The 27,997-nt window shown below is 39.2% G+C and overlaps 1 protein-coding gene across 4 annotated transcripts; it reads right to left on the reverse strand.

Annotated features, from left to right (window-relative positions):
• Window positions 1–2,937: 2,937 nt before the first annotated feature.
• Window positions 2,938–27,989, reverse strand: HSPH1 (heat shock protein family H (Hsp110) member 1). 4 transcript variants are annotated; one of them, XM_065896139.1, is made up of 18 exons: window positions 27,437–27,879; window positions 24,795–24,852; window positions 22,563–22,703; window positions 21,708–21,830; window positions 19,440–19,539; window positions 18,165–18,298; window positions 17,489–17,733; window positions 16,622–16,850; window positions 14,906–15,012; window positions 14,528–14,661; window positions 12,132–12,340; window positions 10,381–10,512; window positions 7,804–7,941; window positions 6,793–6,918; window positions 5,322–5,429; window positions 5,101–5,220; window positions 4,720–4,881; window positions 2,938–3,829 (listed from the first exon to the last, which is right to left on the reverse strand). In XM_065896139.1, the coding sequence occupies exons 1-18, from the start codon at window positions 27,541–27,543 to the stop codon at window positions 3,623–3,625; spliced, it is 2,580 nt and encodes an 859-aa protein (XP_065752211.1). In that variant the 5' UTR covers window positions 27,544–27,879; the 3' UTR covers window positions 2,938–3,622. The 4 variants fall into 4 exon arrangements, with proteins under 4 accessions (XP_065752211.1, XP_065752213.1, XP_065752212.1 ...); XM_065896141.1 differs by lacking the exon at window positions 27,437–27,879 and adding an exon at window positions 27,907–27,989 and having other exon boundaries at window positions 3,623–3,829; XM_065896140.1 differs by lacking the exon at window positions 10,381–10,512 and having other exon boundaries at window positions 3,623–3,829; window positions 27,437–27,543.
• Window positions 27,990–27,997: the final 8 nt, after the last annotated feature.

Genomic DNA, 27,997 nt, shown 5'->3' on the forward strand with positions numbered 1-27,997 from the left:
CTTTGAAGTTCAAAGTCACTTTTCCTACAGCAGAAGTCCTCAAGGGGCAGGAGTCATTTCTGGTTGTTACAACAAGGCCTTCCAGTGGGTAGTGGTCATAGATGCTGGTAAACATTCTTCAGTGTACAGGGTGGCCCACCACAATTACCCAGCCCATACAAACTACTATGTATAAAAGAAATAAGCCACAAGGATACCTTGTACAGCACAGGGAATACAGCCAAAATGTTATAGTAACTTTAAATGGAGTATAATCTATAAAAATTTTTGAATCACTATGTTGTACACCTGAAACTAATATAATATTGTAAATCAACTATACTTTAATTAAAAAATTCAAGTAGGGACTTCCCTGGCTGTCCAGTGGTTGGGACTCTGCGCTTCCACTGCAGGGGCCACAGGTTTGATCCCTGGATGGGGAACTAAGATCGGTATGCCGCACAGACAAAAAAAAAAAAAAAAAAAATTCAAGTAAAAAATCCATGATGAACAAAATATCCAATTTTTACATAGAAACAATCTGTGTTAAATTAAAAAAAAAAAATCATCCAGCCCGGAATGTCAATAGAACTAAGGTTGAGAAACCCTGCCTTAGAGGAATCCACAACATCAGACACAGACTCGGTCAGTTATGTTCTATAGATTTGGATAAGGAAATGGAGATTAGAAAAGTTAGGTGATCAGCCTAAAAACCACAGTGCTGGGGCGGAGTGGCGGGGCGCACAGTCTGGACCCTTGGATAAGAAACCAGATCTTCTCCTACCCCAAAATGTGCTCTTTCCACTATACCGTACTGCCACCGGTCCTTAAGCAGAACAATTCTGGGACAGTAAAACCACTAGTTACTAGAAAAGCTAAATGTATCCTAAAGTTTTCAGTTATGCTACACATGCTTATATTGTTTAAAAACTATATGCAAATAGACTCAAAAATAACTAATTTTGACTGGTTGTCTTTTAGGAAGTACCCAGAGCTAGCAAAGTTAGACCCACAGAACCATCGCACATCTGCCGCAGCCAAGTAGCAACAGCATAGGGAAACTTCATCATCCTGTTCCCCAGGAGAGCTTAACCAAACCAAACCTACTCAACACTTTGAGAAAAGGAATCTTTCTCCAAATATTAAGACTCAGTCTCCCCCATAAAAGTATGACACAACTGCTTTGTGCCAGGATTACATATAGTGAGACGTTCCTCCACAGCAAATACCGCAGGCAACAGAAGTCGGGGTATACATAAGCTGTCGAGTGGTGACGGGAAAATACCCTGAAAGTTGCTGATGAAAGTGTGTGGTCATTGCTCACACTAACTGAATGTGAAGTTTATTTTTTGGCCTTTCAGAAAGTAACTCTCCATCGGCTGTCTTGGAGACGGGGACATTACGCTTCTTTCTGATGAGGAATCAAGGACAAACAGAAATCAAGTCAACTTTGGGGATTTTACCCAAGAAATTAAGTTAATCGTTGCTCAGGCTTTACCAGTGTTCATGATGAACTAGACTAAAGGTTTAATTTTCAAAGTTCAATTACTAAAATGACTAGACATTTTTGGAAATATTGTCATAACATTGACAATCTAAGGGAAAATTAAATACAAAATTCAGTCTTTTGTGAAACAGCATTTATCCAAACTGGTCCATGTCCTGAGGATTCTAGGTGATTACTAGGTATGATATTAAAATGTATTATAAAATAGTCAACATGACAATGTGTTCTCCCATATCCAAAGTGCAATTCTGAGGGCTGCAAACTATAGTCAGTTGAGCCATTTTTTGAAATTCTGCTTCTCCTTTACAGAAAAGTGATGCTATAGAAAATTTCTAACCCTGAATAGGAAACAAACTGATTCAGGCCAGATTGATACTTCCCCCATTATCATCAGGTCCAGAGATAGATTACATTTAAATGTAAGGCTTCCAGATGGCAGAAGGTCAAAGATATTACAAAGTGGGAGAATGCTGACCACCTGGCAAATGGTTAAGATCCTTATAAGAACGTTTTACACAAAAACCAATATTCAAGCGTTACAGACGAGAATGAATAAAACACTCAAGTCGTGAAACACTAATAGGCAAATTTCAAGTGCGGAAGTACGCACCACACACATGAAGACACGTTACTTAATGCAGAACGGTTGTCTGGACTGTGGGCTTTACACTCTGAGTAACTTGAGCGCCCAGGTTTGTTCCCAACTCTGATACCTGCCTGTGCGATCTTGTAAATTACTTAACCTCGTGGGTGGTTTTGAGAATCAAAGTATGTGAAGTACCTGGTACAGAGTAGCCCAACAGTAGTTAGTATAATAGACTGGCAACAGGTAAAGGATGAACACCCCTAGCCGGTGAGGGAGGTAACTGCTGCACATTGGTGGGTGGTAACCGTTACTCGTTATCCAACCTAAGCACGCAGGCCTTCTCCCCAACACTGCTTCAGTTTTGTCCTGAGACAAGATTCACTGCAGCATTATTTAGAATATGAGAAACACCTAAAGCCCACCAACATTGGGACTGGCCAAAGTATTTTTATGTATTAACATGTATGTCTTTATAATGGGACTCAGTACAGCAGTGAAGTTATAAAACCTGATATTTACTGATTTCCCTGATACACAGAGCTTTAAAAAACAGCCTACACTACACTAACACACACACACACACACACACACACACACCCCACCCCCCCGTGCTGACACACACACCACCTTCAGGAGAGAAAGGCTGAAAGAGTTGTTTTTCTCTGGGTGGTAGGTAAGTTACACTTAACTTTGTAGTTTTAAAAAAGTGTACTGGAATCAACATATGCTACTTTTCTATCAGGAGAAAGTCATTCTCATTTAGAACAGTGATGGCATATATAAGAAACAGCAAAGAAGGAAAGTTGGGTTCTCACAGTTTACACCATGCTGCTCCAACCCCATTTTTAAATCAGTGACAAAACTGTTTAGAAATGACACGATAACATGAACTTTATTTTAAAGCTCTTAAGAGGCTTCACAATATCAGGTACAAACAGAATCAACGTTTCCTCCACGTTACACCTTCACATGACACTGCACTGGGGAAGGAGAGAAATTGTAAAGGTTTTGTTCTGCATGCTGCTAGCACATTTCACTAGCTTTTGCTTTTAGTCACTGGATTTTTAATAATATCAAAGCAAAAAGTGATATTCTACTGGACAGAATTAATTTCAGAAAGCCCTTATGAAATCAGACTTAGTCTTGTTTATAAACACCCACACCCACACGCATGCTGAAACGGAGAGCAAAATGCAAGAAAACTACCTTGGCGGAGCAATGCTTGAAGAGTTTAACCACAGCCCTCTTGAATACACTTTATTTTCTCCAAAGACAAAAGTCAGTTTCATCCTCAGTGATGCAAATGGTAATACTGCACAGAAGCTTAGTATGAATTCACAATTCCACAGGAATCTGAAGTTACCAAGGCAATTTTCCCTTTTAGGATCATAAAGACTACAGACTTAAGCTTTTTCTTTTTCCATATAATACACAAAATTTCTAAACATCCTTAAAAAAGAAAATATAAATAGTCTCAGTATGTCATGTAGAATCACATACCATGGCAAAAATATTTTATTAATTGAAGCACTAAGTCAGTTTAATGTCACCTAGTCCAAGTCCATGTTAATGGAGCTCTTCTCGTTAGGGTAACATTCTCCATTCTGATGTGGAGGTTCAGCACTGAAATTGTTTTTGCCTTCTAAGTCCTCTTCCTTTTTATCAGTACTCGGGCCATTTGGAGTTCTTTCCAGTTTGGGTGATTCAATTTTTGGTTTGGGTTGTGTTACAACAGGTTCACAAGTGTTATTCAACTCCTAAGAAAGGCAAACAAAACTAATAATCAGACTAACTCCGGTTCATTTTCAATGACCTTCCTACATACCCGAACCAGTACTTTTCTACCAACTCTCAAATAACTCCACTTGCTCAACACATCTGCCCGAAACTATAGCTTGAAGCCTGATCGAGAGAGATGTGAATATTCTTCTACGGTACGTCAGGGACTTACTAACTACTCGCATATTATTAACCCATTTAATCTCACAGCAGTTATTAAAAGGTAGGAATTATCATCCCCACCTACGGAGGAGAGGTTAAGTAACTTAACCTCAGGAACAGAAGAAGTAGTGAGCAAAGAGCTGGAATTCAAGCTTACAGCCCATGACCTCAAAGGCTCATGTTAAGCTTCACTGTGTTTGAATATTCTTCCAGGCAGAAAGCAGTTCCTTGGTTTTCTTCCCAACTTCCTTCAAGCCTCATGCGCTCAGCAAGGCCTGCCCTGATGAATACTGACCTGGGTCCCTCTCCACCGCCCCGAGTTTCCTAATCCCTTTTGACTGTTTTCCCCTCGGCACTTAACACAATCTGATATCCTTCCACGCTTGTTTATTGTCAAGTCCTCCTCACACCGGCAGGTGACTTCCATTCTTTGTACACTGACAGTTAAACTCCTAGAACAGTAACTGGCACGTGGTAGGGGCTCAACAAATGTATTTGTTGAACGAAATGAACAAATGAAGAAACAGAACTTTAACAGAAACTTACAAAGTATTCCACATTTTGTAATGTCAATAACAAACTCAGAAATCTGGTCCTGGGATGAGGTAAAAAGATTTAAGCAAAAACGGCTATGTTCAAGGTTCAAAGGATTGCAACCAGAAGCCCTAAGAAAACCCAGCAGTACACACCCGACAACGCCACGCACCTTTATTTTTGCTCTAATTTCCTGAGCACGCACGACGGGATCCTGATCGAGGCTCTTTTTAGCCTGAGCGTTCATGATGTTATTCATCCACTCCATCACTTCATTAACAGACTTCTCGACCTTCTTCATTTCAGACTCATCAATATGGTTATATTTCTCATCCTAAATGGAAAAACTTGGTCATTCTGTAGAATTAAGTGTATTTAACAGTTACATCTAACTTGACCCAATTTTCCATGAAGTTCACATGTACCTCTGGTCTCACACACCAAAACCCAATTTCTCACTTAGGAACGAACATCTGTTCACAATGAAGGTTCCCCAACTTAAACACGAGCTTATAAATCTAGGGTAGCTGCCTCGCTCTTTACAGAGACTTACATTATTCCTAAAGTCAGCTGCCATCTTGGCATAGTGCTGCAGCCTCTGTCCTAGTTCTTCAAATATTTTTGGCCGTTCTTCAGCTTCTTGAAACCGGACTTTAATTGGAGTGCCAATTTTCTAAACCCGAATGTAATAAATTAGTATTTGTCATAATTATATTTTAGAAGTCTATAATCTAAAACACAAGTCCTGCTTTCTAGGGGGAGAGAAGGGCCTACCATTAGTTCCTCCAACTTGTCAACATACGTCTGCTTAGCCTGGTCCTCTCCTTCTTCATAGAGCCAGTTCTCAGTCTCTGTGAGCAGCCTCAAAAAGTTTTGATGATCCTACATACGGAACACAAGAATCAGCATTAGTGGCAATCTTACTTTAAAATAATCAAAATAGTCGTCCTCAGAAGTGTTGAACATCAAGGAGCTCATTTCATTTCTAGGAAGGCACTGATTAGCTGGACTCTCTTCACTGAGAAGTATCAGGGAGCGATGAACACTGCATTATTAGCGCCATACAATATTTTACAAGAGGGACTGACAGTTATTCTTAAGGCCATTCTCTCTTTTACACAGGGATATTTGAAAATGTGTGGTAAAATGCTCTTATTGACTTATAACGTTGTATTTCGGTAATCCGATTTTGGACAATTTGTACACTGAAATGTGGTCCTAGAATCACAGGGACTTTCCTGGTGGTCCAGCGGTTAAGACTCCGCGCCTCCACTGCAGGGGGCGTGGGTTCCATCCCTGGTCGGGGAACTAAGATCCCACGTGCCTCGCAGTGCAGCCGAAAAGTAAAGTAAAAAAAAAAAAAAAAAAAAAAGAATCATCTTCCTACTCGCCAAAACAACTAGGTCTCAATTAGTAACTTTCTACTCACTTCCACAACTACCAAATACTGAAAGGAAAACTAAACAAGTTGACAATTCAATCACTGAACACACACAAAAGCCGTTCCTAACAAACTCACATAAAGTATGCAGTGATACTCTAGCTTTAGGAGGTCTAGCTGGTTTGGGTCATCTCTACCTCAGAATCCCAACCATAAGAAATCCAGCTTCAGAGCTGAGAAAGAAATACAGTACAAAGTAGCCTCAGGATCTCAGGACTAAAACAGACTCCCCGTTTAAATTCTCTTAAGTTCAGAATTAACTCCAAAGCCACTCTAGATTTCTAACTAGCCAATTTTTCTCCAAGGCCCATCTTTCACAAATGAGCTTCAGGGATTTGCTTAGAGCCATACTGCTCCTGGGAGCTGACAAAAGCCTAAGGGGGATACTGGTGCCTGATGAACTTTGGAATGACCGGATGAACAAGTCTTACGGGATAAAGCAATGACGGAGAGCAACCAAGGCACCAGAGTCATAAAAAAAAGTCTGAGGCCTTTGAAAGCAAGGATTTTCTCTTATTTATGTTTCTAGGCCACAGTAACTGTGATGTCACAGGCTATGAATAAAAGTGCTGAGCGGTTCCTTCTTTGATGGTAAAAACTAAACTCAGTGGGATAAACTAGAATAAAATGGCACATCACTAGTGAGCCTCTCCCTCTATGACTCTGTTTATACAACTTCTATTTCAAGCTGTTTTGTTTTCAAAGAGCTCAAGTTACATAATCTAGTAGAGGTTTAAATGTCAAATTTGATATTAAACACTTCATAATGAGATTATCTGAATAAAAACAGAGCCCTAAACATACCTGCTCACATATAAATTTTTCATATGGTCCATACAGCTTGTCCCTGAACTCGTACACATATTCCTCCACTGCATTTTTAGCATCATTTCTCTCTTTCTCCAATTTATCCTGCATTATCATCTTACCCTGTCAGGAAAAGAGAAAAGGTTAATTCCAGTTTTCTGCTACCTGTACCTATATTTTAACTATTTAGATTCTGGAGCTAACAAAATCAAGGATTATATCCAAAAAAAAAAAAATCAGTCTTAACAGTTCTAATTTATACCTTATAAAATTCTTCCAACAATTCCTACAAAGTGCTTCATTTTCTAAATACACAGAATGAGTTTTTTAAAAAACATTATATAATAAATTACATAGCTTTCACATTTCAGATTTAATACTAAGGAAAAAACCAATCTATTGCTTTTATACAATTTTGTTTTCTTTTATGTAGTTACTTGGTTGTCTCCTACTGGGATTAATACTGACCAAGGTATAACAGCCACACAATTCTGCCACCACATTTTAAAATCAAGGATAAATAAGTGTACTTAGAGTCTATTTATTTACCAAATATAAATGGAATAGAATTATTAAATTTCTAAATACAATGTTCCCATCTCAGTAAAGGAAAAATGAACCTCAATTATTTCATATATATAGACTACAAAGAAGCATAATGTATTTTAACAGAAATATTTAGTGTGGCCTGAGATACCAATTGTATTGCTCTCTGGGCTAGAAGATATTAGCACCTGACTTCCTTCATAAAAACTTGGACAATCAATTTTATACCAAGCAGAATGATCTATGGTATAGATTTCTTTAATAAGGTTACAAAAATATAAACAAAACTTGCTAAAAAAAATTTAACTGAAAAAACCATTAGTTTTGGCTTCATCCTATCCCTAAAAATTGTAGACTTATGAGATATGAGAAAGAATTATAGCCATTTATCTATTAGAAATATGCATAAAAGGGCCAAACTAAACACATTCCAAAATAAAAATATGTAAATGAAGCACTTACCTCTGTTTCAATGTACATGTTAAGAAGGTCTTTCCCTAACTGCCAGACCAAGTTGGCTTCAATTGGCAGCTCAACATTCACTACCTTTATTTTGGGTTTTTTAGCTTCTGGAGGCTGGTCAACTTTCTTTTCATTAGCCTTGGGAAGAGGGGTTAAAAAAAAAAATAAAAAAGGAGAAATTCTTAAACAGTCCTTGAATAACAAAAACCTCCCTATCATACTTACTGAGGACTCAGGAAAAATTAAAATTCCTAAAATCATAAAATTGGAAGAATGTATAAGAGATCATCTAATGTTCCACCCACGCATTTTAAATCAGGGCTGCAGTTACACTTAAACATGCCACACTTCCCTAAAAGAATCCACCAGGATATTTTTCGTTTCCTATTAAATTTAAACTCTCCTGCTAAAGCTTTTCTTCATCAGTCCTTGCTTTCTAATCCCTTTACGCAATGTTTGCGACTCCAAAAAGGCAAACATATTATTATTAAATTACCACATCTTTAAATTATAGCCTACAATCTAATGGTAACACCAGATGGATTTCGACCAACTACTAAGCATGTTAGGATCAACTCTATTCCTGTAATATACATATTTGAGGCCCTATATCCCAGCATTAAATGTGCTTTAATTACAATTATCACTACACTGATGAGTGCCTTTTAAGATTTCCTGAATTTGGAAATTAGGTACGCACACGTATATGTCTATATATATACATCTCCTTATTTCTACTATCTGGCTTTGAGTAATACCGCTTCTCATTAGCAACTCTGCAAGGTCAAAAGATTTTTAAAAGTCTTAAAATGGAAGCAAATGGAATGATGTAGCAAATGCTAAGTTTATTGTCAGTTTTTCCAAAATATGTAAATACAGGGCTAAAGAAGTATCTCCTATGGCCTTGAATTTTCCAAGCCTTTCACAGTATTTTCATTTCTGCAGGTTCCTATAAGCACAAATGACAAAGAACGCAATTTAGGAAACTCAGCTGTAGGACAGATTAGAAGAGGGTTATGTAACGTGTACCCTGATTGGCTGAGATGGTAAAACAGGGACAAGCCCACGAGGCACAACAAGCATTGACACTGGGGAATTTCGGGGAGTTATGAAGGATGTTAAAATTCTAGGCTCTTTATATAAGAAACTGGGACTTGAAAGAGGTTCAATGGCTTGGCTAAAATTATAAAGACAGAGACGGACTAGACCGCATGTTCCCCAGACTTCTGTTTCAGCGTTCCTTAGAAATCACATGTCTGTGAAGTGCTGTGAGCTGCATCCCTAGCAATGATCTGGTCAGTCAGCCTGCAATGTCCATGTCTTCTTCTTCCCTCTAGTGCACGAGAACCCCCCAATATTTTGTGCATGCTCTGGGGGCATAAAACACAGAAAGAAAAATGACACCTACACCTGGCAAAACACAGGAGTGCAACAGATATTTGGGAATCAAATGGATGACAGTCACATATATGCAGGTTAAGTCAGGATAAGACTATCTAGCCGAACAAAATTAAACCAACTACTGACAAAACCAACGTATCACAAAACGGCATTCGACGTGGCATGGACGAGGAATCCTCCAAGGGGGTCTGTAGTAAAGTTCCAAAGGGTTTGACACTAGTGGTCCCACTGACAACTAAGAACGTAAGATGCTACCCAGTGTCATGCTCTAGACAGGTACTAAGACCACTGGCCTAAGTCAGTTAATGCTCAACGCTAAGTGGTGAAGGGGAGGGATGCTGAAATTAAGGAGCCAATCACTGCAAAGAAAGCAATGCTGCTATACCATCATCACATACCTCTTTAACAGGAGAAAAAGAAGGTTTCCAGAAATCAGAATCAGGACCTGCAGCTCATATCAGGGCCCCCAAGGGATCAATCAGGGCTCCCAAGGGATCAATCAGGGCATGGGAGATTAAAAACCAGAACCTTTTACCAAGTGCAACGTGCATTTGGACCCCAAGGGACAATTCTGTAATTCATGTGAGGGTAAAGAATTCTGTCCTCAGAATGAGAGAAAACCAAACTACCAATGAAAGTTAATGATTTACATCCCATCTGCACAAAGAACGAAGTTCTGCAAAAAGTGCCGATCTGGGATAACAATGGAAACTTATTACCAGATCATCATAATTAATTTATATAAATTTGACAGGTAATTTGAGACAAGAAAAAAAATTTACTAGACTACTATAGCCTGTGTATTTATCATTGGATGAATTCAAATAGAAACTAATCACACAGCACCAGGATGTGTCTGTTTCAGGTGCTCGCAACTGCAGATACTCTAGCACTAGAGAAGACAACAAAAGGTATGCATTCGCCTCCTGTTGCTTGGAGCGGCAGCTATTGAAGAGAAGCTTTCAGGTCTAAAAAGCAGGATACTCAATTCCCTCAGTTGAGGTGGAGTACCTCTAACTGGTTTTAGTTGGAAAATATAGAAAATTATCAGAAAAAAACCCTACATGGAGAATACGATAACCTGGTGCTTGCTCTTGAAACTGCAGATTGAATGATATCATTAATGATCACATGTTGCAACACTGTCTAATGGAATGAACTGGAAGAGTCACTCACTTTGTCAGCATCTGGGGTTTTGTTTTCTTCTGAGGGAAGTTCAGGTGAAGGGGGAGACTGTGAGGTTTGACGACCACCAGTTTGTACCTGGGGCTGTGTTCCAGCTTCACTGTTGTCTTGCTGGCTATTTTTCTGAAATGAAAGCCCAGGCACAAAGGATGTAGAAAGCAGGTGTACTTGTATAAATTTAAAAGGTTATTGGGCACCAAACACAGTACACTCAATTTCTGAAATCTTAATAGGTGGGGGGGGGGGGGATACTGATAAAAGCATACAAACACTGAGTATTTGAAAACCTCTTAGATACTGTAAACCTGTAAGAAATTCTTTGAATGATAACAGTTAATGTAGTTAAACAAGTAGTAAGCGTTTTGATTGATGTGATGACAATCAAGAACTCTCGTTCAAGAAGCTTCCATCTAGCCTTGTACAGATATTAACTCTCAAAAGCATAGAAAGCAGATTTCCTCTAGGCCTCTCTCCCAGAAACAAGCTCCCAAAAACCTAATTTCACAGCGGCCATCACACATCTCGACACATCTCCATTTCAGTGAACTGAACAATTACATAAAACAGCCGACAATCAATTATCTGGGGGTTCATCACCTCAGTTTAGAGAGACGCAAGACCCTCTCTGTCCCCACTTTCTTTTCGTGATCCAACTATTTACACCTCAAAAACTCCCAGCATAAAGAACAAATACTACATGTTAATAGACACCTCAATCCCCAGTAAACCAGTGCTTGCTACGATCTTTTCCCATCTTTGGGAGAAGCCTGAAACATTAAAATTTAACTACTTGCTGCCCACCTGGAAGTCTCTCATATTTTTCTTTCAGAGTTTCAAGATCCTAAGGCAGACACTGAGATATCCAGAAGCAAGGCACTCCTGGTGTATGTATATCCAAAAGGTACTAAGAGACTGGAGACAACAGGCATTAGAATAATGGTGTCTGTAGCCTAATGAGAAAGTATGTGGCCCTGGTCATTTAATTCATTACACTGAAGTTCTTCTTGATGAGAACAAAATGAAGGCTCAAATGCTAATGTTCCTTAAATGTTCTAGGAACGATCATAGTTATAACACCTTCTTCACATCTGAACTGAAACACTGTAACTGCCTACACCTCTTCATTTAAACTATTTCTGATTATTACCCAGAAGTGAACTATAACAGCTCATCTATTTGAGAGTTTCCTAGAATTCTTCTGTAGACCATGTAAAACCAGCACTCATGCTGCCACAGTCTACATTAACATCGTGGACGGTAACAACTTCTGTACTCCAGGTGGACACTTCGCCTCCTCCCTCCCTAACACAGCAAACCGTGTAAATAAAAGCAAGTAGGTTCTAAAACGCCAAAGCCAAATTTTGCCATACGATCAAAAAATGAAACCAAAAACCCCCAAAACCCACAGCATTAATATCTGCTATGTATTTCACTAAATAGCTCTTGTATTTAGTCTTTTTTTTCTTAATCAGTCGGCATTTGATTTCTCAAATGGCCTGTGTCTTTAAAAAAACAATTCAAAGAACCTTTACCCACTCTAAATTATCTCATGCCAGTTCAAATAAAGCTACACAGAATTTAGTCACAGTTCACCGAACTCCATGCTGTATATTACTGTCCAATTAACCAAAATTTTAGTCACAATTAAGAAAAATATACTTTAACCCTTCCCTACCCATCTCTTAGGGCTTAGAATTAAGTCAACTATATATTCAAACTCAAAGGCTTACCCACAAACTCACCTCGGCGTCTGGGTTTTCTGAGGGCCTCTGATTCTGACACTCCATGTCTGCTTCGACAGAAGACACTTCGTTCTCCTCAGCTGGGATTTTCTCCACCATAGACGCTGTAGATATGGTGAAAATGCCATGCGTATTGACTCGCACTTTGACTTTCACTCTAGATTTTTCTCCATCCTTCTGTGCCGAAACATTCTGAACTATGAAGCGGCCTAGACCAAAAAGAAATTGACAATTTCAGAACTGAATCTAACTCTATCAAGCTAAGGCTATATATTGCTATTCCAAGATCTCCCCGTTTTCTCTACCGAGTTACATTTAAGCCCTTTAATGTATACTATAAACACAACCTCTTAAAATAGACTCAGAAGTACACCGTCTAACTTATCATACTTGGGATTAGTTTTAATATGTCATAAAACCTTCAAAGGCAAGGGCACTCTTGTGACTTTCTGTTGAACACTCCGACACAGACGCTGTGTGAAGGCTGATGACAAGCTGTCCCCGCTGCCTCCTACCCTATTTCTCCAGGTGAGCACAACCTCGACATGGAAATCTCAGGTGTAAGGCAGATGATATCGAGTGCTTCCTGCATTCTGATTCCGTAGGGCCTTTCCCGGGAATACTGTTTTTCTGACTGAATGATCTGAACATTTTCCTATGTTTCAAATAGGAGAGGTGAGCTAAAGCTTGTATCAAAGCCTGAAATTATCATGCATTATAGAGCAGTTCCAGAGTATTCCTGAGTAGGAGTTCAGAGTGCTGACTCTGACCCAGACTCTCTGGGCTTGAATCCTGGCCGTGTGACCTGCTGTAAGTCACTTTATCTGTGCTTTTGTGGTTTGAGTTGACAAGTGTTTTACACTGAGCACTTGTAACTATGGAACCAAGGGCTAAGTGTTAGTTATCACCTCCACCAATAGTAGTACTGTTACTACAGAAACCGGTAAACAAGATTAAGTAGTTTGAACCTGTTATGTGCAGAGCACTATATGGGATTTAATAGCCTTGTAGTTAAAGTGCTGTCTACACAAACACACAGAAAGTTAGATTTGTTTAGTAGGTCGGTGAAATATACTGGAATAGACCTTCATTGATTATCAAATCACTACGTTCAGGAAATAATTACCAAAAGATCCAGTTAAAGCAACAGCATTTACTGAAGGGCATCCGAGAAGGCTCCCAGGAGAGAGAGGCAAGACGGCTCTCTAAGTCTGTGCAAGCTTCTCGGTTTTGGTGATAAAATGAAAACTGTGATGCCATGCTAAAGAGCTTAGATTTATCCTCTGCACAATGGGGACTAGAATGCAGCCTGTCAAAATTTTAGTCTATATTCGGTGATTTTCTTAAATTATCTATAAATAAATTCATAAAAGCTGTTTTAAAAAATATAAACTCCCCTGTGTCAGAACACTTTTAGTTTTAAGTACTAAGAAAGAAAACACAACTGGCCAGGTTAGACTCCTTCAAACAATTTCATTATGAAATGGTGTGGGGCAAAGGTGAGCCCTGAAGCGATCTAGCAATATCGGCAAATTTTACCAGTAGCCTGGGAAAGAGACACGCCCATTGAAGAAGATGCCTGTAGCTCTCCCACATTTTCAGAGTTAACTATGGGTCAAAATAGATGGATAGTGCCAAACCTCCCCAGGAAAAATGTAGCAATAAAGATGTATTTTTTAAAAAAAAAGATTACAGTACAAAGGTACATTTGAGAAGTAGCTTCAATGGTTTCCAGGCCAGGTTTTAAGCAATATTCTGCAAGTAACATTTCACCCAGAGAAAAGGTTAATATTAAAAGTAGGTGATGAGGCTTCCCTGGTGGCGCAGTGGTTGAGAACCTGCCTGCTAATGCAGGGGACACGGGTTCGAGCCCTGGTCTGGGAGGATCCCACATGTCACGGAGCAACTAGGCCCGGGAGCCACAACTACTGAGCCTGCGCGTCTGGAGCCTGTGCTCCGCAGCGGGAGAGGCCGCCATAGTGAGAGGCCCGCGCACCACGATGAAGAGTGGCCCCCGCTTGCCACAACTAGAGAAAGCCCTCACACAGAAACGAAGACCCAACACAGCCAAAAATAAATAATTAATAAACTCCTACCCCCAATATCTTCTTTAAAAAAAAAAAAAAAAAGTAGGTGATAATCCTTTAAGTATAGACTGCATCAGAAAAGGAAAAATACTCAAGTGCTCTTATATATATACACTTGGGTCATTGCATCTCTACAGGCCAGTTTATTCACCAACAAAACAAAGAGATTTCCCCATCACCATTATTCCAAAATGAAAATGTCTTCACATGGCATCGTCCCACTCAACATCGCTAAGAACAGAAAAAATGTTCCAGTCTGACACTGACTAAGTCAAGTCTTCAAAAGAGTAATTACAATGAACTGCTTACCTATTTTTGCTTCTGGATATGGAACTCCTTGAGGATCAGAGTAGAAAGCTTCCAGCTCAAAAGGCCCACTTCTCAAAAAGGTGAGCACTTTGGAGAAAGGAGCAGCGTGGTTTCTACTGAACACTTCATGGACGCTAAGAGGAAACAAAGGCATTCAGCTCAAGTGTTCAAGCTCACTGTGCTTTGCAAACAGAATAAACACATTCTAAGAGCTGTATCAATCCCACCTCACCATTTATAACTCAGAATGAGAGAAATATTTTGGTAAGTCTGGTCGTTGAAAGATCCCAGTTAATCAAACGCTCTACCATGAAACTCATTTGCTAATTTTTCTTTATATCAAAATAAAGTATCTGAAAGTTATTTTCTCCTACATACCCTTCGGCATCTTCTGAATCGTGACTCCAGACCAGAGATATTGGAAAAGGAACTGCATCAGTGACGGAAAATTCTCTAACTTTAAATGCTGGGGAAAGGATTGCACACTTCAAAAAAAAAAAAGAAGAAAAAAAAAAAAAAGAAAAAGAAAAAATTTATCATGAGCACATGAAAAATTTCACTCAGCTTTTAATATAAAAATCAATTCAAGCCCGCCTGCCACAACTAAGGAGCTGGCAAGGCACAACTAAGGAGCCCGCCTGCTGCAACTAACACCTAGCGCAACCAAATAAGTATTAAAAAAGAAAAAAATCAATTCAAACAGAACGGGTAGGTTTAAATTCAAACTCGAAATTGCTTACAGTGTATGTGTCTTAAGCATAAGTGATTTATCATCTAAATACTATGGCAATCACTAGATATAAAGACAAATAGTACAATGAATCTTAGGCTAGCAACTGTTAATTAGTAACAAGTTTCTCAGGGGCTGAGGAAAAAGCACTGGTCTTTCCAGAAATGCCCGGCTGACAGCAATTTTAATTACAAGCTGTGTCACTTTTGAATGTGTATATACATCCAAACAGCTCTGTCCGCATTGCCTTTCAAATGTCTAAGACTGAAAAAGGGTAAAACCAAAATGTGCCTATTTTCAAGTAATTTTAGGAATGAAGGAAGCGATGGTCAATTCAAATTTAGGGTAGACAACACCCAACAGACCAACCGGTGGATTTAGACTTGTCACATAAAAATGACTGAACAGATGACTAAACTAAAAGTCAGTAAATCTCTGACTCTGTCAATAGCACAGGATTCTTCAGAAGAGGAGCCAAAAGAAGCTCTACTTCTACAGAAACTATAAGCTTCCGAAGTCCTGGGTAATTAAGAGTCAGTGAAAGAGGCGCACGCCACTGTCAAGGAAGAAGCAAAGACAAAAACCCCACAAAACATGAGGAATCTTGATGATGCAATGGATCACAGGCAATAGTCAGCATCTATACGCTCTTTTTTAAAAGTTTTACACAGTAGTCAGTCTAAATACTTTTCTGTAAAGAATCTACTGCTTTGTATTGAAAAAAATGTGCTAACTAGATCAAATTTAAACAAATTAACTTAAAACTTTAGTTAAAACTACTCAGATTTGACTATAATATCCTAAGTATAAACCAATACTAATTTTTTTGTATCAGTAACTTCTAGATTTTGTGCTTTTGCTTTGCCAAACTTCATGCCTCTGAGCTGCCTCCTTATTTGATAAGCTACAATCAGTTTGGAGGGGGAACAGCTATTTCATCAAACCCCCGTTAGCTAATACTCTTAGCCCTGCTAACTCTCCCCAAATCAATTCCTCACTGCACCAGACTGCCGTTCCCCCACCCTCCTCGGTGCTCTGTAACACCCGGCACCACCACACAGCTACTCTGCGCTCTACAGCCGTGTTTCTATGATCCCCTCAGAATCATGCCTGTCCCTAATCCCCAGCTTGAGAAACACTAGCTCTGTAGTTCTTTGAATCTTAAACTTCCTAAACCTTCCAATACCTGAAGCAGATCCTGTGTCCCCACGGCCTCACCGATTTGTGGAAATGTTAAGTAACCCCCTTGTGGTGTCTAACTGGGCACTGGGCTCTGCTTTCTCTGTGACCCCACCTCGATGAAGTAAAGCAGAAATGGCTCAAGGAATGAGCCCCCAGAGGGAGAAGGGCTGAGAAGGAAATACCTGTAGTGCACACCCTCTGGCCACTGCTTCATCTGCGTTGAGCGTCGTGCTCGTATCTTTTCCAAAGAATTTGGCAATTTTTTCTTTCACGGCTGGGATTCGTGTAGTGCCTCCAACTACCTCCACAGCACTCACGTCTTCTACTTTGAGCTGAGTTTGTTCCAGCAATGAATAAAGGGGAACTTCTATCTTTTGCAGGAGCTCAGCACAGAGTTCTTCAAACTGTGCCCTTGGCAATTAAGAGGAAAACTTTAGAAATCTTTAGAAAACTTATCTTAAGGCCAATATCCTGTCCTATTTTTTAAAAAATAAGTCTTATCAGCACAACATTTTTTTTTTCCCCCTCAGACACCCTGAATTCCACATGGACCAAGTTCAACCATACTGTAATTTGTTACTTTTCTTTTTCAAAAAATATACAAAGCAGATGCAGTAAGGGCATGAGGAGAAAATCAGTTCGACAGGTATTACTAGAAGAAATCACTTTTATATTAAGATTTCCATTTATTCCTTAATGTTTTAGATGATCCTGTTTTCATTACTTTGAATATTTCCATTCTCTTCAAAATATTTCTGCAAAATAATTCTGTGAAACCATTATTGAATTACTGGCCCAGAAATACTAAAAAGTGAAAATGACCCAAAAGACTTCACTACAAGGGCACTGAGCACACTGAGCACAGAGCTTCCTAAAAACCCCCTTTGCAGAAGCAACCCTAGTTCTAATGACGTTGACAGTCTTTCCAGCAGGTGCGGTACGATCCTGAAATGTGGGCCAAGGCTCCCAACACCACAGCTAGAACTGACACGTGGACTACAGCTGCAGCAAGCAGTTCCTTCTTTAATCTGTCAGAATTCAAGACATACCTGTTCATCTTTCCCGAAACATCTTTGTCATTCATAAAGCACTCGATATTCAGTGGTAGGTCCGTGCTGTTAGAGCTCATCAGCTTTTTCAATTTTTCACACTCCTGATACAGACGAAGGAGCGCTCGAATTTTGGATTTTGCGTCCAACTTGTACTTAGTTTTAAATTCTGCACAAAAATGTTCCACTAACTTTGCATCAAAGTTTTTTCCTCCTAAGAAAGGATCAAAAGCTGTTCCCAGTACCTAATTTAGTTAAAACAACAAATAATCTGGTTATTTCAATCGTATTTGCAACTAGAGTCTTAAATATTGCTATTCAAACAACCAAAGACTCCTAGGCTCAAAATTTCTATTTAAACTACAACATGAAATCCAAGTCAGTAAGGAGACGTGTAACTACAAAACCCAAACGAAATGTTAAGTCTCTAAGATGTCTTTAATTTTAGTGCTTACATGGAAGATAACCTTAAAAAGCTTTTCTTTCCTGAGCAAGACGCGAAACGATTACATCAGCTTTATGGAGGATCAACCTTGGGAGCAACTCTTGGTTAATATCTTTACCCAAAACTCTTCATTACCTAGAAGAGCCCAGTCAAGAAGCTCAGGAGCCTAAAGAAATGACAACTGTCACACATGTAATATTTGGGTCACTTAGTTCTGATTTATGACTTTACCTTCAATTTTCCCTTGTTAAAGGCACAGGCAGACACTTGAAAAGCTGAATGTCCCATATCAACAAAAACCACTACTCGAGGTTTCTCATCCAGGCCTGGGAGATCCTGCTTATAAATTCCATAATTCAAAGCAACTAAAAAAAAATTAGTATGTTTCGATTCTTTGGTTCACATTTTCTTAGGAATTTCATTGTTACCAATATAATCACACATGCAGGAAACCTGACTGTACTTCCATTAATTAAAAGTGAACATATTTCTTTTATATCTGACTTCATACTTTGTCCCTTTCTGATTTTAGAACAATGTTCTATCACTTTTAAATATATGGAGAGATGTGACAGAGAGGACATACGTAATGCAAAAACAATGGCACGTAAACCACGTGTAACCACACACAAACAATATCAGACTCATTACACAATACTTACATTTTAACCACAACCTGCTAGGAGACTGCTTATCCAAAAAAATTAAGAATTTAATATATAACTACAGCAACTGCAGGTCCTACCAATTAGATTCAAGGCAAATAACTGACCTATCTTAAGTAGTCTGTGTTAGCTTCTTCTGAATTTTGAAACCACTGTATTTCTAAATATGTATACTTAAGAACACACCTTTATCAATACTTTAAGAGTTCTTAAAACATCTATTAAAAACATACTAAACAAAGTCTTATTTGCTTTGCCTGAATACACTACATTGTAACTGACTTTGAGTCCATCTGTCATCACAAGAAGCTGATACAAGGTCTAAGAGAAGATAAGTGAGTGCTTTGCTCCCCACTATATCCATTCCTACCAAGGTGCCTGGCAAATCATACAGCTTAAATTAATATCTGATATAAGATGAATGATCAACTCCTAACCACATACAATCGGAAAGCATATGAGGGAAAAAAAAAAAGTAAGCTAAATCAATAGTCAAGGTAGTTGTAAAAGCCAAAATCATGAGGTCTTGGGAAAACTTGTTTCTTAACTATAAAAACAATGTAAGGAAATAAAAAACGAAATCCAATACAACTAATTTAAAGGATTAAAAAATTTATATACAAGAATTTCCTAATGAAAACAGATTCATATATTTGACAAAGTGCCAACTTCTCATTAAAACAAGCATCTGAAAGGCTAGAATTTTTGCTTTCAAATCTAACACGTTTTTTAATAGACTGTTTCTACACCTACATGAAAGTGTTTGATAACAGGACCTGGTGTGTCTTAACTTTAGTTTCGAAAGTTTCGAAACTGCTACACAAAAAGTTTTTTTTCTTACCAGCTGTCATGTCATTCATGAGTCTCAAGCAGTTTAAGCCAACAATTTGTGCAGCATCTAAGACAGATCGCCTCTCAGCATCTGTGAAGAAAGAAGGGACCTGCAAACAAGAAGGGAAAGAATCTAACTTACCTAGAACACACAAAATAAAACATACAAATCCCTCACAACCATCTGTAATCAATTCACAACAGTCCAGCTAAATAAGTGCCTAGCCAAGTCACAAAACAGAAAAAGAATGACAAGTTCTTTAACTTTCAGAAACAGCAATTACTTTTGAAAAGACTGCCCTAAAATTATAAGTATCAAATTTATTATAACCAAATTTTAACCTGAAATAAAAACTAACCAGTATTCATAAGACATATTAACAGTTACTTAAATCTAACAAAAAGCTTTACATTTAAGAGGATGAAATACTATTTCCAAACGAGTCTTAAATTTCTACTGACATTTGGAAATTATTCTGCTATGTCAACATTAAATGTAATTAAACTATAAAGACTACAGGAACTTAAAGATAATACCGCTAATTCTAGCCTCTGCGCCTTAGTTTGCTGTTCGTTGGTTTTAAGCATTAATCGTTGGGGTACCTTCTAATTCAGTAAACCTGTTAAGATTACAAAAATGAAACTTTTTTGTCAAAGTCTGTTGATTTTTCTAAGAGGAAGAAGAACAAAATCAGCTCAAGGGATAAAGTTTCTTACGGTGTTGTGTTCTAGCTAGATGAATTCTTCTGATTGCTTTCCAGGACAGCACTTTAACTAGCACATTCTTTCAGAAGAGCATCTAACAATACGTTCATATAGTCACTTAACTGCAAAGTACCTAAGAGAAAACTTGGTACAGTGGCTTTCGCATTTTCTCCCCAAGTTACCTATAAATGCTTCAGAAAGAGTGACAAGAGTGAAGGTGGGTCTCTGCTCACCTTTCAAATCAGAACGCTTTCAGTTTTCCATATTAGGTTATTTAAAGAGGGTGTGGGAGAGGAAGGAAGGACCACTGACTTATAACTTAATTCTTTAACTTTACCAGAGATTAATAGCATTTCTCCAAGCAATACCCAGACATTCCTTTAGTAGAACACCTTCTGTCTTGCAAGAGAAATTTCAACCTTTCTGCCTCTCTTCTTGCCTATCCCAGGATGCACTGCCATAAAGGCTTCTGACAAGTCTGGACAGGCCACCCTGCCAAATAAAAGATGACTTTTCCCCATAGCACAAATTCGCCACAGAGAATAATAACGTTGTAGAGGGTGAAAATTGGTACATAAGGACAAAAAAGTATTTAGCTAGTTACAATGGCTTGTGGCTGTCTAAAGGGCCACAGTACAGGAACAGATATACACTAAATCTGTACTACTAAACTTTCATGTGGGAGAGGTGATTAGGTATAAAATGTATGTAAAGGATCCTTGGGGCAGGGGAAGTGACACCCTGTCCTATACAGTCAGTATAGCCTGGTTGCAATCTCCAGCTCACGGTAACAGCTGTTCTGAGACATGGGCTAGGTAGAAAAGAGATAGTGGGAGAGATTAGAGTAGCTCTCTTAATTAACTTTAACTACTTAGAAGAGAAAAAAAGAGAACTAAGTCTTCAAAAGAAGAAGGAAGGCCTCTCTTTTTCCTTGTTTCTCTAACCTCAATAACGAACGCCTAATCTTAATGTATACACTTTTCCCCAGATCAAATCTTTACCTATAAATCAATTAACGTATTTCCTAATCCCTTACATAAACGAGGGAGTGTTAATAAACCTTAATATAAAAAAAAATGACTTTTGTCCATCGCAAATACTCCTTAATAACCTAATTATAAACTGTCCATTGAAAGTAGTGGGCTTGCCAATGCTAAAAAAAAAAACCTAGGTTTTGTCACTACTGGTAGGTTACATTTTAAAACTACTTACCACCAAGAACCAACTCTCTGGTTCTCACGTGTGGATAAAATTCTGAAAAGCTCTCGTGTAAGTACACAACTGTCTCTCAATACATCAACTAACTTTAGAATATCCTCCAATTCGACCAATCAGTCTGTATTTTCAAAAAGCCTGACAGGAGATAACGACATGTAACACCACTGAAAAACCTTTGCAACTTCTGGCTAAAATCACCACTCAAACCTACTATGCAATGCTGCCGAACACTATGGTACAGAGTGCAGAATTCTGACCTCTAGTAGTAGGACAGCTTTCACACATTCAATACTAAAAAGTAACATGAAAAAGGCAAATTAAAATAAAACACATTGCCTTGCCGAACTCTACTTACTGAAATAACACAATCTGTTACTGGCTTCTTGAGGTTGTTTTCAGCAGTTTCCTTTAACTTAGTCAACAGCATGGCTGTTATCTGTTCCACACTAAACAGATGTTCCTCATCCATGTACATTACCTGTATTGAGGAAAGAAAATGCTTTAAATACTGTAGTCCTAAAAGTTACATGCTAATAATATTAACTTACAAACATTATTACACGTTCTCTTCCAGAAAACCTTTACTGTTATAACTGTTTAGAAAAGAAGGAAAGGAAAGGTAAAAGGAAGAGAAAAAGGGAAAGGAAAGCAAAGCAAAGAAAAAAAGAAAGATTCTTGCCCAGAGATGAAGAGAAAAAAAGCTGGGGCAGATTTTTCCCTTATCCAAAGTACTAGTCAAAGTATTATAGAAGATAGTAAATTTCCACTCTAACTGAAGAGATGAATCACTGGGATAAATATTATTTTGTGTAGATCATAAGACAGGAATGCCTCTGTAGTTTAAAAAAAGATTTCTGGTTGTATTACACTGTAGCTCTCCAAACAACTGCAAATGAGCTGTATTGGAACAGACTTTTGTTTGATACGACAACACAATTTAGATTTCTTTAAACACCATGAATTCTAAATTTTATAATTGTCAAGACGTTATGAGAAACACAAATTAAGTTACAGCAGTATATACCATTTGAATAATTTTCAAGGATGATTTAAACATAAACCTATAGTTTAAGAGAGACTAGATAAAAAATAAAAGACCACCTTGTCCAAATAAGGAAACTGAGTTACATATTTATTAAGAATTAAGTACTTTTCTCTGTAGATGAAACAGTTTCCTAGTAAGGAATCTAAGATTGCTCGATTATATTACCTTTATTCCAACTCCACCATTTTTCATTGGAACCAGATCATAACTTAAGTTTTCCTTCTCCTTTTGAATGAAGGGGTCATTGAATGCTCGGCCATGAAACCTCTTGAAATTAGACACTGTATTGTTTGCATGAGTGATTTGCTGCAAAAAAAAAAAAAAAAAAAACACTGAGATTTACATTTTTTTCTAATTTCAACACCTATTAGTACTTACAGCAATTAAAAAGAAAGTCACTTGTACAACTCAAATCAGAGGGATATAAGTAACCTTCCCCAGAGCCCTGACTTTCTCCATCAATGGATGGACTTTATTCTTTCTCCTTTTCCTATAGAAATGCCAGGAGGGAGGCAGTGAGAGGGATACACACAGGCTTCAAAGTCTGCAAGATAAACTCAGATAGTGAAACTATCCCTGGAGCTCTGAACAAACCCCAAGAACTGTATGTATCACTTTATTTCATTCCTTTTCTCCCACTACAGTTGTTTTATACCTAATGAATAAATGAAAAAGGATATTTAGAAGTACTATAGTCTGGTCACTTTTTTTTTAAAAAAGGAGTTAATTGTTACAGTAGTCTATTTGTTGAGTCGCTAAGTGGCCAGGATACGTACTTTGTGCCACAAAATATACTGATTGCTACTTTTCCTATCAATAGCATGGAATGTTAATTATCTATACCAAAAAGCAGAAAACGCAAGGATAATTCAAAAAGTTTCTATATGAGGTAATGCTTTCAACTGCACGTACACATTTTTGATGATTAGGCTCTGGATATACAAGTCCCACTTCATAGCATATTTCACTCAAAGATGTCAGCAGTGGGAACCTTATTTAAAACACAAAAATAATTAAAAGATGAAAAACAAAGACTTCTAAAGTTATCAGTTTGAAAATACCATAACTGTGTACTTCTTTCTCTGATCCACTTCTTTTAAAGAGAAAAATATAGCTTGGCAACACTGGTTTTCAAATAATATGGAATATGGAGTATTTCAAACAATGTTTAAGTACTAAAATTCCCTGCGATTCTAAAACCGAGATGACATATGTCTAGTAATCTACAGGCTAGATCTAAGCCTCAACAGATTTTCCTCACATAACCACAAAAATGCAGCGGGATCTCAGGTCCGGGACATCAGTCTTCTCAACGGCCACATTTGGGGAGGTTGTTACTTCACTAGTGTCTCTCCCCTTTGAGCAGGTTACTTTGAGTGGGCATGGCCACTTCTCTTCCCTGCTTTGTTTCTTTGCTCTTTTGTTCCTCTCTTCCAACTGGCCATAATATAGTACTCCAAGGTTTAGTTTTCTTTTTTTAGCAATACTATTTTCTGTATTAAGAGAATTTTTTCAACTTTTTTTAAACTAAATAAATCAACATGTAACATTGTGTAAGCTGAAGGCATACAGTGTATGTTACTTTGATATGTTTACATATTGTAACAGGCCTGCTTTCAGTCCCTTTCTTAAAAGCCTCTCACAAAAGGGATTTTCGTATTTCATATTTATTTATTTTTCTCCTCGATCCCCAAAGTTTAAATTACAATATGAGTCCTAAAGGGAGCCACATAGGTAAATTTTCAAGTCCCATTAATACGTAAAATTAATTCCAATAACTTATTTAGCCTAATTCATCTAAAATATTGTCATTTCAACATGTACTTGATGTAAACAGTTGATGAGATTGTTTATTTCATTTTAAGCCTGCAAAATCACATACATTTTATACTTCACATGTTAATTCAGATCAGGCACATTTCAAGTGCTCAAGGGCCACATGTAACAGCTACTCTACAGGCCAGCACAGGCCTAGACAAGTTCTCCTCGTACTACCTTAATTATTAAGTAACCTGAAAACACTTTTAAACAGAGCTTCTTAGAAGTTCCTTCCACGAAAGGAAGCTTTAACTCTTAAATGAGTATCATGAGAAACTTCACATGAAAGAACTTCATGTGTCTCGTTTTTAAGTTTTAAAAATTAGATACATTAGAAGGTAGGAAGTTATTAAAAATTAAGGTTGGAAAATTGGAAAGTTAAAGATCTTATTCAATAAAACAAAAGGAAGAGAACAGAAAAAAAATAAGTATCTAAGGGCTCATAAGGAGTATCTGCGTTACAATTCTAAAACTCAAAAATAGATAGGCTTAGGTATTTCGTATTTTTGTATGTCTCTGAGATTTTACTTTTAAAACGTCTCTCTTAAAAAACGATCAGAATCCTCTTAAAGAACATACCTGATTTTTGGCTGCAACTCCAATTGTCCTGTTTTTTGATCCAAATGATATGACTGATCTAGAAGAAATTTTAAAAAACCATGTTTTACAAATGTTAAAAGCATAAATGTGGAGGTTTTTAACTGACAAGAGGAAAATTCTAACATAAATTTCCTACCCCAAGAAAGGAAAAAAATATCCTACGCGTTCTGGGGGCAGGGGGCACAGCACAGCACAGCTTTGGACTCCAGAGCTTCGGTCAGCTGCTGAACTCTGAGAATCCAATCTAGGTGGCAGCTGCACCCCACCCTGGCCCCCACTCCCGTCTGCTCAAGGCTCAGAGGACACTTTCCAGTACTGCAAGCACCAGCGTAATTCTCCAGGCCCCAATTATCAGCAAGTGGACATTAACTGTGAAAATGCTTTGAATAGTTAGAGTATTATTAACTCGGTCCTAGCCACGATTAACAAAATATGGTGTAACTACTTCGCAGTTACCAACTCCATACAAATCTAAGCGTCACTGTCATACCTATTGCTGTCCTGATATATCATCTGACTCTTTATGATCAAAGGTTTTTAGATAAACGGAAACAAGTGGGCCTAAGCTACGCTTCCGGAGTTTAAACGCACAAAAGAGGGTCCTATACAGAAGACTCTACTTGAGGAAGCCAAGTAAAAATGATGCTGAGCAAGTACCACGACAGAACCAAGTATAAATGCTGAGCAAAAGGACTGAATAATCAGTTACGTTTTAAGTCAGCTCTGAAGAGATGAAGTGACTTGTAACTGTTAAACAGCCTTCTGAGCAATGGAAATGGAACGGTAGTACAGAGCAATAAAGTCTTGTCAGAAGGATGAAAGTGAATTAGGTTTTAGATTACAGGGCAGGTAGGAATAACGGTGTGATATGAGCAAAATGGGAATACACTGAAGGCATTAAATATCAAGCCGAATCAAATTTAAACTTGCTATAACAGAGACATCTTAGACCTAGATTATCTGAGCAGGTGCTAAATAGCATCTTAACAGCCAGAGAACTGCTGGAGCAAAGGCTAGAGCTTTAAAATACCTTCCAAAAACAGAACAGCACTCCGAGCTCAGACTAAACATACAGTTGCGGAACGAATTTACTCATTTTCCAAGAAGAGAATCAAATTAATTATACTAAACAGAAATTAATAGTAGCCAATGCAGTTGAGTCAAACATCTATTATATAAAAAATATTAAGGGAAGCTCCAGTACTGCCCTTGGTTTACATTTTTGAGACACACCTGTCAGCTTTAGTTTCACAGTGGTCACTATAGCCACATACATAATTTTTCTCTACTCTCCCTTGAACAACTCTTCTTCCTTTTACTGGACCAAAGAGAACAAAGATGTAAACCGCACCTAAGCATGAAATCCTGAGATACTATCTTCTTTCTTACTATACTCCGATCAGAGCCCTTCACACAGCTAAACTAAAACACTGTAGCTTTATAAAGAGGTTGATGCACGAGATGCTCTGTGAATAGCAGTCTTCCCAATGCTACTGATACTGTCAATGTCTGGTTATCTTCTCACTTCCGTTCACTTTCATAAATGTTCATCCGCACTCAAATAGTGATATAAGCCCAGTCATTTCACCTTTGGGCTTGATGTTTCATTCTATGATTTTTATCTTGGGATTAAGGCACTTAAAAATAAATACCTACACCATTCTCCCTGAGAAGTAAGCAATTGCTTTTATCAATGTATATGCAGGCATGTTTGCATACAACATATTCAGAAATTAAGACTCCCCTCCAAAAAAGTTAGTTATTAAAATGTTACCCTTTGCCCACCCCATGCTGCTGTAGAATATACCATTTAATTCAGTGACAACATCCATCCTCTAGAGGAGTTCTAGCACCAAAGTCTGCAATTTTTCTTTTCTCTCCTTATTTAAGCCGTTCAAAATTAAAGAAATTGGAACACGATTTAGGATTCCTCTTTAACGGCTTTCATAAAACGAGAAAAAAGGCCGTTTACATCGTTCACAAATGATCCAAGAGTGAGCAAGAAAAGGTAGATTCATCATCAAAGGAGTGATTCTGTGCTCGCTAACTACAATCCGCCCGCTCCCTGCACAAGAAGCAGCATACGAGCTCTGGAAGCTTCCAGCTCATTTCGAGATTCACAATGCGGAAGAAAAAGCTCGGCAGCCCCAGCTCTGCGGTGCGCAAAGACATGCTCGGAGGGAGGGGGACGAGCTGGGGGCGGCTCGGCCAGCTCAGAGAAGCCGGGTGGGGAAACGGGGGCGGCCGCGCAAGGAGCTGGCTGAAGCTTCTTGCCAAGAAAAAGGAGCGAAGTCTCGGGCTTGCACGCAGACCGGCCCCCAGGAGGGAGCCCGCCAGAAGGGACGACCCCGGGGGACTCGACTCCCGGGCTTCTCTTGGCCCCTCGAATCCCGGAGACCCGTCTATCCGATTCGTGGCCGCAAGCCCCCTCCCCTACCCGGCGGCTAGGCCGCCGGCATCCCGACCCCACGGAGGGCGCACCGCTCCCCACATCGCCCTTCCTTCGCTCCGGCGCTCCGCGGTCAGCCGCAAACCTGGGGTCCCCGGGATCCGCAGCCCACGCGGGCTTGCTGCCCTCGCCCCAGAACCTCCCCCCAGCGCCCCCGCAGGCTCCCACTTACGGGGTGCACCGGTCGCTGAACTCGTTGGCGATGGTCTCGATGCCCCCGGCCCGGGCCACCGCGATGTAGCAGCTCTGCGAGCCCACGTCCAGCCCCACCACCGACATGGCCGGCTCTCGGTCCGCCTCCGCTTCGGGTCGGTCTGTGTCCTCCAGCCGCCGCTTCCTGCCCCGGCTGCGCGCGGCTCCCGCGGGGTCCGGTCCTGTCACGCGGACGGACACACGGACGACCTGCCGGTCTGGCACCGCCGGATTCCCGGGAACAGTGGCGGCTCGCAGAGGAGTAACCACGGGAGAAAGCTGCGCTCGGCCTCCGCAAGTCGTTCCGCAGTTCGGGCTGTCTGCCTGGATATTCACCGGCTCGCTCACCAGCTTGCCGCTTAACTACCGACCCGAAAGAGAAGGTCCCAGCGTCTCAGCCTTATGTATCGTACTGATCGGAACTTTCCAGAATCTGCGGCATTTACTCACCGGCGCCTCCACCGGCCCCTCCACGTGCCACTTCCGCTTCCTTCTTCTCGAGCCTTCTCGAAAGATTCCACCCAATGGGTGGCTGGTCCCT

This window comes from Phocoena phocoena, chromosome 18 (genome assembly GCF_963924675.1).
Source record: "Phocoena phocoena chromosome 18, mPhoPho1.1, whole genome shotgun sequence".
In the NCBI taxonomy this organism is placed as follows: Eukaryota; Metazoa; Chordata; class Mammalia; order Artiodactyla; family Phocoenidae; genus Phocoena; species Phocoena phocoena.

What these genes read in the sequence shown, in the direction of transcription:
- HSPH1 (XM_065896139.1), bottom strand. Translation starts at nt 27,543, where the DNA reads ATGTCGGTGGTGGGGCTGGACGTGGGCTCGCAGAGCTGCTACATCGCG. An exon ending in GAGTTGCAGCCAAAAATCAG is followed by an intron (nt 22,704 to 24,794) that starts GTATGTTCTTTA and finishes TTTTTTTTGCAG; the next exon opens with CAAATCACTCATGCAAACAA. An exon ending in GTTTCGGGAAAGATGAACAG is followed by an intron (nt 16,851 to 17,488) that starts GTATGTCTTGAA and finishes TTAATTGCCAAG; the next exon opens with GGCACAGTTTGAAGAACTCT.